Here is a 12137-nt window from a genome sequence, read left to right on the forward strand (position 1 = left end):
GACCACAACCCCAACACCTACAGGAACAGAGACCTCCACTCCTACATCTACCACTACCCAGACACCAAGTCCAACCCCTACAACTACAGTGACTCCAACCTCAACACCCACCACTACAGGGACCTCAATCTCAACATCTACTACCACACAGACCACAACCCCAACATCTACAGGAACAGAGACCTTCACTCCCAGATCTACCACTACCCAGACCCCAAGTTCATCTCCCACCACTTCAGGGACCCCAACCCCAACACCCACCACCACACATACCTCATCTTTAACATCTACAACAGAGGCCAGTACCCCAACACCCATCATTGAGACTTCCACTCCCAAATCTACCACTATCCAGACCCCAAGCCCTTCCCCTACTACCACAGTGACTCCACCTACAACACCCACCACCACAGTCAAAGAGACCTCCACCCCTACAAACACAGTACCTACTACAGGATCAACCTCTTCTAAACCTCCAACTGAATCCTCGATGCCTGTGACCTCTCAGTCCACTCCTTCCCCTCCCACGGAGTCTACCACCCTTTCAAGCACCCCTGTAACCACAGCAACATCTAGCACAGCATCATCCCCTGGAACAACATCACCATTCGTCACTTCATCAGCGGGCAGCACTCCCTCTTCACCTCCAGGTTCAACACCAGGACCTACCACATCTTCAGGTAAGCAGATGTGTGAAGTCACCCCTATCCCTCCACTCTTTGGAGAGCTCTTTGCAAGGGAAGCTTTGTGGTCTCAAGACCTAAGCTTGGGGTCAGCACTTTGTGCTTCACGACCCTGTTCTTGCTCAGTGAGACCAGTCCCCTAGCAGGTTTGAGGCAGCCTAGGTGGCCTTCTCTGCCTATTGAGCCAGATCCCTGAGATTGATGAATTGTAGATAGTATAGATTTTATAGTCCAACACTGATGGAACTCCATGGGTAAAGCTCTCCCAGGGAAGTCCTAGGCTATATAGGGTTGGGGCTGGTGTAAGACACTCTTGTCTGGGCATGGCACAAGAGGTCTTGGAGGGTAGCTAGCCTAGCACTGGCAGATGTCCAGTGTCCAGTATGATAGTCACACAGTGTGCATGGTGACATCAAATCCTGGTGAGTGGGTATAAAGCTTTGACACCTCGCCATGGCTTCTTGACCTAACTGTTATCTTATAGTGGTGGGGTCTGCAGGTAGAGCTCTGTGGTACCTGAGATGATCAGTGCCATCAGCCCACATGGAACTCTTCTTACAGGCATGCCCACCTCCTCAAAGACCACAACAGGGCCAACTTCACCTACCACAAGACCACCCTCCACATCTACCCCTACATCCTTCACTGTTCCAACGGAAACTACCACTCAGACAAGACCCTCATCAACCACACCAACTACTTTGGAGACCACCAGGACCTCGTCTTGGGGGACAGTCTCTTCGGCTTCCCCAATCACCTCTCCCAGCACTGTCTGGACCCACACTGAAACCATGGTTACCTGCTGTGTTTTGGATGAGATGTTCTACGGCCCAGGTATTCATGGTGTTCATGTTTAATGTTCACCAAGCTGAGGCTTGTCCCTGCTCTTACCAGTGGGTAGATCCAGGGTCAGACCCCCACTTGAAGCTTGATTAGGAGGGTGAAGGCTGGAGGTTGGTCATAGGTAGGCTTTTGTGGCCAGCTTCACATTGTTCCGAACATAAACCAGAAGTCAGAGCTCTTCCAAGGCTTGGAGAACAAGTAGAGGTGGGGCTTAGTCCATTTTCTGTTGTAACAAAACACTTGAGGCCAGATGGTTTATAAATAATAGAGGGATGTTTAGCTGGCAGTTCTGGAGACTAGGAAGTACAGGAATATGGCCCTGGAATCTGATGAGTTCTTCATCTGCATCAAAACAGGTACCAGGTGGTGAAATGGCACAAATGTGCTGGCTTTGGGTCTCTCTTTTCTTCGAATGCCACTAATACTATGCTAGGGGGATCACTGTCATACCTCACCTAACCCTAGTTATCTCCCCTCAGGTCCCTCCCCCAATATACTGAATCCCTCCCCATGACCTCCATGGGCGTCTATCAGTGTGTTCTAGTGGCCAGCTCTGTTTCTAGATAGCGTAAAGACTGTGTCTTTCTCTTCCCTTGTAGGTGAACTGGTCTACAACAGTACCCATGGGGGCACCTGTTTCTATGTAAACTGCTCTCTGGACTGTCATCTCCAGTTCTTCAATTGGTCCTGTCCATCTACTCCCTCAACCCCTACACCCTCAACACCAACACTCTCCCAGACGACCACACCATCTACCACATCTTCAAAGTCTACACCCTCTACACCCCAATCCACATCGCCCAAGTCGACACTCAGCACACCAACCAAAACCACCCCCTCTGGGTGCCCAGATTTTGATCCTCCCAGACAGGTCAGTGGGCAGTATGTGGTTTTGTTACCATAGCACTGAATAGTGGGGTTAATGTTTCCCAAAACATCATGGGCACAGGTTCTGTTGTCCTCTCTCTCTCTTTTTTTTTTTTTACCATACCCTGCCTTTCCATGTCCTAATCTTAGTTGCCCTCAGCCCCAGCTCTGAGAGTAACCTGGGTGTAGACTGTGTGTGTCCTCCTGTGTAGACTGGGGAAGCTAAGTTAAGCTGCATGTTGATTGTTCCACACGATCTCTCCTGCAGGTGAATGAGACCTGGTGGCTGTGTAACTGTACTATGGCTATTTGCAATCATGACAATGTAGTGGAGATTGTGCCGCTGAAGTGCGATCCCCCACCCATGCCCACCTGTGCCAATGGCCTCAAACCTGTGCGTGTTCCTGATGCTGATAACTGCTGCTGGCACTGGGAATGTGACTGTAAGGCCTTTAGCTATCTGGGGGATCCACCTTTCTTCTTTGTATTGGTGGTTGCAAGGGCAGCCTCTTGGGGAGAGACCTTAATTGTTAAGCACCTGCTGAAGGCTAGGCACATAGTCTTAGGTATTTCCCAACACCCTTTATGTTTCTGAGTAGGAGCCTGGGCAGGTAAAAGCCTTGCCTGGTGGAGCAAGGCATGTTTCAGAGCAAGGATGCTTCTGAGGATGGGATTGACCTGGCTTTAAAGCAAGGACTCACTCTGCAGAAGGAGATCTCTGGACCAAATGGGAAGATGCTTTTGGAAGATCTGCTCCAGCTTGGATGTCATTAGTGGCTCAACCTAGGGACTGGGTTTTTTAAGACTTCTTTAATTATTGATAGTTTTTTATAGCCTATCCCTTGAATCCTGACAATGACTTGATTCCAGTGGTTCTGGCTCAGTGATGTCAATTTATGGAACTTTTCCCACAGGCTACTGCACTGGCTGGGGGGACCCACACTTTGTCACCTTTGATGGGCTCTACTACAGTTACCAGGGTAACTGTACCTATGTGCTGGTGGAGGAGATTACCCCCACAGTGGACAACTTTGGGGTCTACATTGACAACTACCACTGTGATGCCAATGACAAGGTGTCCTGCCCCCGCACACTTATTGTGCGCCATGAGACCCAGGAAGTGCAGATCAAGACTGTGAGCATGATGCCCATTGAGGTGCAGGTATGTGGCTGGAACTGGCTGGGCATCCACAGTGTGTCTGTAATGGCCTTAGACTGTGGGCCACCGGCAACAGAGGACTAGGACTAGGCTGCACATCCATTGGACCAGACTGGAGCCATGGCATGTTGTTGTGGCTCCTTAGGGTCCTGTCAGCTCTTCTCATGAGCTCTCTACATGAGCACAGAAACTCCCTCTCTGAGGATGGGTGAATAGGAAGTGACTGTGTTTAGCTGTCTTCTCTATCCACTGGGGTCATTGGTGATGTTTATGGAAACAGCTGAGGAGCCCTGACCCTCTCATGGAGCCTCAAAGTCTCTGGAAGAGTCTTCTTGGGCTCTTGTGGGATGAGCTGGGACAAAGGTCAGTATGGTAGAAAGGAAACAAGAAGGGAAGAGAAAGATGGAGGGACAGGAAAATCTCCCCTTTTCAGATAGAAGTGGAGATATCACTGGTTCTATCCCAAGGTGCAACCTTGCCTTCCTGATCAGCTCCATGGCTTCCAGAGAGGTCTATAGAGGGACAGGGCAGAGCGGGGCAATACTCTGAACAGGTGGCAGGCTTTAGCTCCTGTCTCAGGGGCCTTCCTTGACTCAGACATGTTGACTACAGGTACAGGTGAACAAGCAGTTAGTGGCTTTGCCCTACAAGAAGTATGGGCTGGAGGTATACGAGTCTGGCATCAACATTGTGGTGAACATCTCCAGGCTGGAAGCCAAGATCTCCTACAATGGCCTCTCTTTCTCCATCCGGCTGCCCTACAAACTATTTGGCAACAACACAAAGGGCCAGTGTGGTGAGTCCCCACTCCTGGCACCTCTTTCCTTGGAGGGCAAGACTGGGTGTGAGCCCCTGTCGCCCAGGGAGGGCAAGGCTGGGTGTGAGCCCCTGTCACCCCGGGAGGGCAAGACTGGGTGTGAGCCCCTGTCAGTCGCCCAGATGAAGGTTATCTTTCCTCTGTGGACAGTCACTGTGGCACTGTCTTGTGTTTGGTCCCTGTAAGAAGGCAGCAGATGTTGCCTTGGCCTTGGCTTTGCTTTCTGTGTCCAACCAGTGGGACACACAGAGCCTGGACTGGAGAAGTGCCAGGGCTTGATGCTGGCCTGATAGGTGGCTTCTCTGCACACAGGAACCTGCACCAACAATACTGCAGATGACTGTATCCTGCCCAGTGGGAAGATCATCTCTGACTGTGAAATTGCTGCTGACGAGTGGTTGGTGAATGACCCCTCCAAGCCACACTGTCCCCACAAAGGCCTCACCACCAAGCGTCCGGCCACCACGACACCAGGGCTTTCGCTTAATAACTGCACTGTGTCTCCTGTCTGCCACCTCATCATGGACAGGTGACCTGTGGGAAGTGGAGAAGTAGAGGCAAGAGGGTCAGGGCAAGCCTAGGCTAATGAAATACTGTCTCAAAAAACCCAAACCAAACCAAACCAAACCAAACCAAACCAAACCAAACCAAACCAAACCAAACCAAACCAAACCAAACCAAATCAGTTTTTTGAGGTCTTATCTCTACTGCCCCTGCTGTCTACCAAGTAGGCGAAGAGCAGCCTCTGTGTGGGTCTGGAAGATCCGAGGTTATGTCGCTGTGGATGGGTGTTGGGTCACAGGACTTGGATTCTGTCTCCCCAGTCCCTAACTATTCTCTGACACTCCATACCCCTTCTTTGCTCTCAGACATTTCTCACCTCCTGGCTAGGTGCAGGCTCACTGAGCTATAGATTAACTGACCAGAAAGCAGCATCTCGGGAAGGCAGGTTTGGGATTGGACACAGGTCAGGGACTCCTAAATCTCGGAGCCACAGGAGGATGTTCCCTGTCCCTGGAGATGTTAGGGTGAGGTCAAAGCTAGGTGAGGCTCTGCCAGGATTGTTGGAAGGGAACTAGTGATCATTGAGGTGTGCATAGTACATCTCTACATGTGTGACAAAACAGTCACATGTCCTTCCTTTCCTAGAGGCCAGCCCTTCCTGCCTTCTGCAGCTGTTAACCATAGTGTGTCTTTGGAAGTCGCCTCTGAATAGGGTCCAGTAGGGCGGGGGGAGGGGAGCCTGGGAGAGCATGTGGAGAGGCTTTGGTGCTGACCACAATGTGACCCATCTCTTCCTGCATAGCCTATTCTCCCAGTGCCACACCTTCGTGCCTCCCAAGCACTACTACGAAGCTTGCCTGTTTGATAGCTGCTATGTGCCTGGCTCTAATATGGAGTGTGCCAGTGTACAGGCCTATGCCACCCTCTGTGCCAAGGAAGGTGTCTGCATTGACTGGCGGAACCACACCCAGGGAGTCTGCTGTAAGTGCCTCTCATCCTTTCCCACTGACTGCACTGTGCTGGGGCCTATGGGTCAGGCAAGGGTACTGGGCAGTTACCCATTCTCTGCTGCCATGGGCTGAAGTCCTGAGTGAGAAGGGCTGGGTAGCTCTGTCACTACAGGGAGGGACAGGCTTCCTTGATGTGACCTTCCTTATTCTTGTCCCTCCCCCACAGCTGTGAAGTGTCCATCTCACAAGCAGTATCAGGCCTGTGGCCCTGAAGAAGAACCCACCTGCCAGTCCAGGTATGCTGCCCGAAGATTCCTGCTGGTTCCTAGTCCTGTTCACACATCCCAGCCAGTTTTAGCTCTCTTCCCAGAGCTGTGTCCCAGAGTCTGTCACTCCTTCCTTCTGAGCATGTGTCTTGCCGTTCTAGCTCCTCTCAGAATTCCACGCTCTTGGTGGAAGGCTGCTTCTGTCCTGAAGGCACCACAAAGTTTGCCCCCGGCTATGACGTCTGTGTGAAGACATGTGGTATGCCCCTACCTCCATCACCCCACTCCTGTTTCTTCTGTGTACATAGAGGCAAGGCTAGGAGGCTGATCCTAGTTCCCTAGAATGTCATGACGGTGTTGACAGAGTTTGTTTCCTCTCTTTCTAGGATGTGTGGGACCTGACAATGTGCCCAGAGAGGTAGGTTCCCCCTTGAGCTAGGAGAATTCTCCCTAAAATCCTGAGCTTTGGGGAATGAGTAGGGAGGAGTGATATGACAGCCTGGGAGGCCCAAGGACTGAGTCATGAGCCATGTAAGTCCTAGTAGGTGATATTCCTCCACTCATCCTCCTGCTCATTGGTGCTTCTCTCCGTCAATTCATTGTCCAGTCATCTATCAATACAATTAACAATGTATTATCATCTATTTATCCATCCACCCATCCATCCACTTGCCTATCCATTTTTAATCTGACCACTCATCAATCTATCCAATACTCATCCATCCATCCATCCATCCATCCATCCATCCATCCATCCAAACTATGCTCCTGTATACCTATCCATTACCTATCAGGTAATCACCTACCCACCACTCATTTATCTTTCATCTCTCCATCTACTATGCACCCAACACCCATCTACCCACCCACCCACTCACATCTATCCGTATATCCACTCAAGTCATACATCTGCTCATACATCCAATTATGTATGCATTATATATCCATTCAATTACCCATCCATTATCCATCTGTCCATAAATCCTCCATTCACCCATTAATCTATCCTTCATCCATCCACCCTCCACTCAGCCATTCATTTATTCATCATTCACCCACCTATTCTACACCCATCGATCCACCCACCCACCCACCCACATGAACCATTCATCCTCCATCTACTCATCTGTTATTCATCCATCTAACTATCTCATCTATCATCCATGTATCTTATCTATCTCTTGTTCATTCATCCACTTACCCACTCTCCATCCATCCATCCATCATCCACCCATCCAGCCATCTATCCATCATCTACCCATCCAAAAGCCTACCCATCATATATCCATCCCTTCCCCCACCACCCACTCATCTATCATCTATTCATCCATCTAACCATCCAACTACTATTATCCATGCAACCAACCACCAATCCAACATCCATCCATCTATCCTTCTATCTATCCAATCATCCACCCATCCATGAGACTATCCATTCATGTATCCACCCATCTACCCACCAGTCATATAATACTCTGTCTAAATATGAGATAGCACATTGGCTACTTCAGTGTTGATTCCCATATGTGCTCACAGGCATTGGTGGACTCTTTAGCTCAATAGAAATACCTTCAATAGGCAATCTGCTGCATCCCAGGCAGATACTGGTGGGGACTGGTGAGCAGGTCACATCTGTGTGATATCAGTGCCCTTGAATAAACAGTTGCTGGTCTGTCCCTGAACCTGCCCTATGAGCTCAGAGGTGATGAGAGATACAGCTTTCTCACTTGAGAAAGCTCACTTTCTCACCTGGTTATCTGGTCCAGCCATTTTCTCCCTGCCTGACCACATGGATAGCCTGGTGCTTATCTAATTTTTCCTCTTTGCAGTTTGGAGAGCACTTTGAGTTTGACTGCAAGGACTGTGTTTGCCGGGAGGGTGGAAGTGGCATTGTGTGCCAACCAAAGAAATGTTCTGGTGGCAGCCAGACCACATGTGAGGAGGATGGCACCTACCTCGTTGTGGAGACCAACCCAGATGACAAGTGCTGCAACATCACCTCATGTAGTAAGGCCACCCCCAGGGCACGGGACTCTTTCTCAGACCACTGGGACTCATGTTCCTAGTGTAGTCAAACATGCCCACTGAGGCTTAGGCTGTCTGCCACTTCCTCGTTGGTGAGCTCAGGTTCTGCTCACTCGAGAGGTGATGGTAGTGGCTTCTGGATCAGATCAAGAGTCCCTGTTGCAGGACCTGGTCCTGGTAGGCTCTACAGAGGCCTGGACCCATGCTGTACAATGGGGGAGGGGTTCTCTACCTGTGGGATCCATCCTGGTCACCACACTCCTACTCTGCCTTCAGAGTGTGACACCAAACGATGCAAAGCTGAACGCCCCACATGTTTGTTGGGATTCGAAGTGAAGACCGAGATTGTGCCCGGGAAATGCTGTCCAGTTTATTCCTGTGGTAAGTGAGGCCAGCGGGGTAAGGGAAGGTCATGGGCGGGGCAGGCTGTGAACAAAGGTCCAATGGAGGGAACATGCTCTCCTTGGGCTTCTTTGTCATGGCTATGGCTGTGTACCCATCAGCCCTGAGCATCTGCTCAGGTGTATATGCCAGGCTGAGGCTCAGGATAACCTCTGATGGCTTTCCCTACTCTTTCTTCCAAGTGCCCAAGGGTGTGTGTGTGCACCAGAATGCTGAATACCAGGTGAGTTCTGAGCTGGGAGGGGACAGGGAGGATGGGTGGCGTTGCCCTTGTCTGAAGATGGAGTAATGCATGCATGATGGTGCGTGCAGCTTCCTTACTTCTGCCTTTTCCCAAAAGCCTGGATCTCCAGTGTATTCCAACAAGTGCCAGGACTGTGTATGTACCAACATCTTGGACAACAGCACCCAGCTCAACGTCATCTCCTGTACCCATGTGCCCTGTAACATCTCCTGCAGCTCTGTAAGTGTGGCTCCTCCCCTTTTCTCCCACTGCCTGCCTCAGTTTACCCTCTTCCCATCTTCTAAGAGACACATGGGTTCATGTTCATTTCCATGATTTGCCTTCAAGTTTTTTTAAACCTCTCTTACCAAACTGGGCCTGTATCTACTCTCACCATGGCACTTGTTCATACACAGCCTCCCCCTGGGTGAGGCATTCTACCGATTCCACAGTCTGGTTGGGTGCAGGGACAAGTCTTTGATCTCAGCCTCATCTTCTCCTGTGTTCACAGGGCTTTGAGCTTGTGGACGTCCCTGGGGAATGTTGCAAGAAGTGCCAGCAGACCCATTGCATCATCGAGGGGCCCGAACAGCAGTACATTATTCTGAAGGTGTGTGCACTCCTGGCTCCACTCACAAGCTAGGCAGCCACTGAGGGCAAGGCTAGGATGACTTCAGGCTTGAGTCATCCTAGATCCCACATAGCATATTTGGATGGCTAAAAGCAACATATATGGTTGCTCCACTTCTGGAGCTCTGAAGTGTAAGATCAAGGCTGGCAGAAGCTGTGAGGAGTCCTTCCTGCCTCTTCTTTGGGCTCTAGCCAATTTTGGTTTGTGTTTGAATCACCTCTGATGTCATAGTGTCCTTCTATCTGAGCCTATGCCTCCTCTTCTGTCTCTTATAAGGATACTCATTCCTGGAGCTAGGACCTCCTTCATGTAGGGTGACCTCATATCCAGATTATTTTCTTGAGCTTTTCAAAGATCATTTCCCCCATTCATAGTCACTTTCTAGTTCACAAGTCAGACCCAGGTTAGAGATTTCTGTGTTATGTAACCACAGCAGCTATCTCCAAGACTGTAACGGATGTCACTTGCCCAGTGACTCTGGATCTCCCTTCTGTGGAGCTTTGCCTCCCAGGTCTTCCTGGGCTGGCCTCTGGTGTACACCTGCTCATCCTCATTCTGTTGCGTCCACAGCCTGGGGAGATACACAAAAACCCCAGCAACAAGTGCACCTTCTTCAGCTGCATGAAAATCAACAACCAGCTCATCTCCTCGGTCTCCAACATCACCTGCCCCGACTTCAACCCAAGTGATTGTGTTTCAGTGAGTGGGACCCCTATGGCCCTGTCCATGTATGCACTGCCAGGAGCAGGGAACCCTGATGCACCAGCTACCTGGTTTCCAGGAAGCTTGTTCCACACCCTCCTGTAGGACAGCCCTTATGCACCCCATGACAAGAAGGGGCACTCACTTGCTGGGGGTGCTCTGGACTCCTTTCTTACTCCCCTTTCTCTTCAGGGCTCCATCACATACATGCCTAATGGCTGCTGTAAGACATGTGAGTACGGCTAGGGAAACGTTGGGTGATGGGTGAGTTTTACTCAGAGCCTTGAGGGGGAAGATGCAGGACAGGATGCTTCAGGACTGTGTCTCCTACACTCATGCGGATGTATAGGAATCTGAGTCTCCTTCCAGGGAGAGGCTGGGTGGAGCCCAGCTGCATGTTGGGACTCAGTTCCTCAAAGGAAAGTAGGACTCAGTTAAGGGCTAGAGACATGCTCGGAGAAGGGAGAAGAAACGGCACCAGAGAAGGAGAGGGAGGGGAAGGGGAGAGAGAGGGGTAGGGCAAAGGGAGCTAGCTAGCTAGAGTCATTTTTCCCCCCACAGGCATTCCTCAAAACCAGACCAGAGTCCCTTGCTCTGCTGTCTCCGTCATGAAGGAGATTTCCTACAATGGCTGCACCAAGAACATCTCCATGAACTACTGTTTTGGGTCCTGTGGGACTTTTGCCATGTGAGTGCCAGGCTACAAGTGTGAGATGGTGGGGGACGGGTGGAGGAGCTCAAGGACAGGCCTCAAGGAGGGAGGACTCTGATGCTGTTCACAGGGAGGCTGGCACTCATTCTGCCCTTCTTGTCTCCAGGTACTCTGCCCAGGTCCAGGGTCTGGATCACAGGTGCTCTTGCTGCAAGGAGGAGAGGACCAGTGTCCGAAGCGTTACCCTGGAATGCCCAGATGGCAGTGAGATGAGCCATACCTACACACACATCGAGAGCTGTCTGTGCCAGGACACTGTCTGTGGGCTTCCACAGGCCCAGCAAGTCCGCGCCAGGCGTTCTAGCTCCCGTTTTCTAGGAAGGAAGTGAATGGGTTGTACCGTGCACATTCCTTCACATCTTGAACCATTCTGCTGACTCTCTGACCTTCTCCACTCCTGGCTTGGCTTCTTCTCTGCACATATTTATTTTCGGAGTTTCTGTTCCATTCTTTGCTTTCCGATAATAAACTCAGGCATAGCCACTCTGGTGTTGTGATTTAAGTTGGTTCTTCAAGAATCTTAGCTGGCCACTATGTGGATAGCTTCTGAGAATTGGGTGGGACCAGATAGTTTGGAAAGGGTCCTTAGGGATCCCGGGGGTCCAGCCACTGTTTTTTGCACACCAGCCACTATGTGACTCTGCCATCTGTATTACTTTCCCTTGGGCTCCTGGCTCTGTCTGTTCAGAGCACTGGCTGAGTGAAGGCCCCTCCCCACCATGAGTGACAAAGCCTTCAGGCTCCTTTCCAGGGTTTTCTGCTATGGGTGAAAACTTTGTCCACATGCTATGGGGACAGTACACACGTACAGGTTTGAGAACACAGATGTACATGCACACATGTAGATTTCCATGTGTCTGTGCCTATGGAGAATAAGCGTGTCACTGAGGAGGTCTCAGGCCCACAGACTAGTGGCAGAGCATTGACCTCTGCTGCAAATGGAAAGCAAAGCAGACACCACTGTGGACTGTATCGTTTACTTCTGCATCACAGTGACACAGACCCCTCACAACAAGTGAGGCAAGGAGGATGTATTTGGCTCAGAGTTCTGAGGGATAAGCCCATGATTGCTTAACCCAATGCATTTGTGCAGAACACCAAAGCAGTAGGAACATGTGGCAGAGACAAGCTGCTCACAGCTTGGTTGGCCGGGAATCTGACTGAGCGTGGCTACAAAAGGCCAGGGATAATATCCTTCAAGGACTTAGCCCTTCTTCATCATATTTAGCAAGGTCTCACCACCTCACAAGTTTCTTGAACCTCCCCAAATAACACCCTTTCAATATGTGAACCTCTTTTTTGTGGGGGGATACTCCATACACTAACCCTAACCCTCAAAGACTGGTGGGCAGA

At 50.5% G+C, this 12137-nt stretch overlaps 1 protein-coding gene across 1 annotated transcript in view; it reads left to right on the forward strand.

The window, feature by feature from the left end:
- Window positions 1–11269, forward strand: part of Muc2 (mucin 2, oligomeric mucus/gel-forming) — a 28945-nt gene extending 17676 nt beyond the window's left edge. Inside the window, exons 29-48 of the mRNA XM_021167099.1 lie at window positions 240–680; window positions 1245–1517; window positions 2126–2397; window positions 2662–2836; window positions 3308–3555; window positions 4165–4348; window positions 4682–4898; window positions 5676–5854; window positions 6050–6119; window positions 6251–6348; window positions 6476–6507; window positions 7919–8096; window positions 8391–8495; window positions 8699–8739; window positions 8857–8979; window positions 9251–9349; window positions 9941–10069; window positions 10265–10304; window positions 10634–10760; window positions 10891–11269. Of these exons, the coding sequence (XP_021022758.1) occupies window positions 240–680; window positions 1245–1517; window positions 2126–2397; window positions 2662–2836; window positions 3308–3555; window positions 4165–4348; window positions 4682–4898; window positions 5676–5854; window positions 6050–6119; window positions 6251–6348; window positions 6476–6507; window positions 7919–8096; window positions 8391–8495; window positions 8699–8739; window positions 8857–8979; window positions 9251–9349; window positions 9941–10069; window positions 10265–10304; window positions 10634–10760; window positions 10891–11113 (3254 nt within the window). The 3' untranslated portion in view covers window positions 11114–11269. The remainder of the gene's footprint in view (window positions 1–239; window positions 681–1244; window positions 1518–2125; window positions 2398–2661; window positions 2837–3307; window positions 3556–4164; window positions 4349–4681; window positions 4899–5675; window positions 5855–6049; window positions 6120–6250; window positions 6349–6475; window positions 6508–7918; window positions 8097–8390; window positions 8496–8698; window positions 8740–8856; window positions 8980–9250; window positions 9350–9940; window positions 10070–10264; window positions 10305–10633; window positions 10761–10890) is intronic.
- The last annotated feature ends 868 nt before the right edge of the window (window positions 11270–12137 follow it).

Source organism: Mus caroli, chromosome 7 (genome assembly GCF_900094665.2).
Source record: "Mus caroli chromosome 7, CAROLI_EIJ_v1.1, whole genome shotgun sequence".
NCBI lineage: Eukaryota > Metazoa > Chordata > Mammalia > Rodentia > Muridae > Mus > Mus caroli.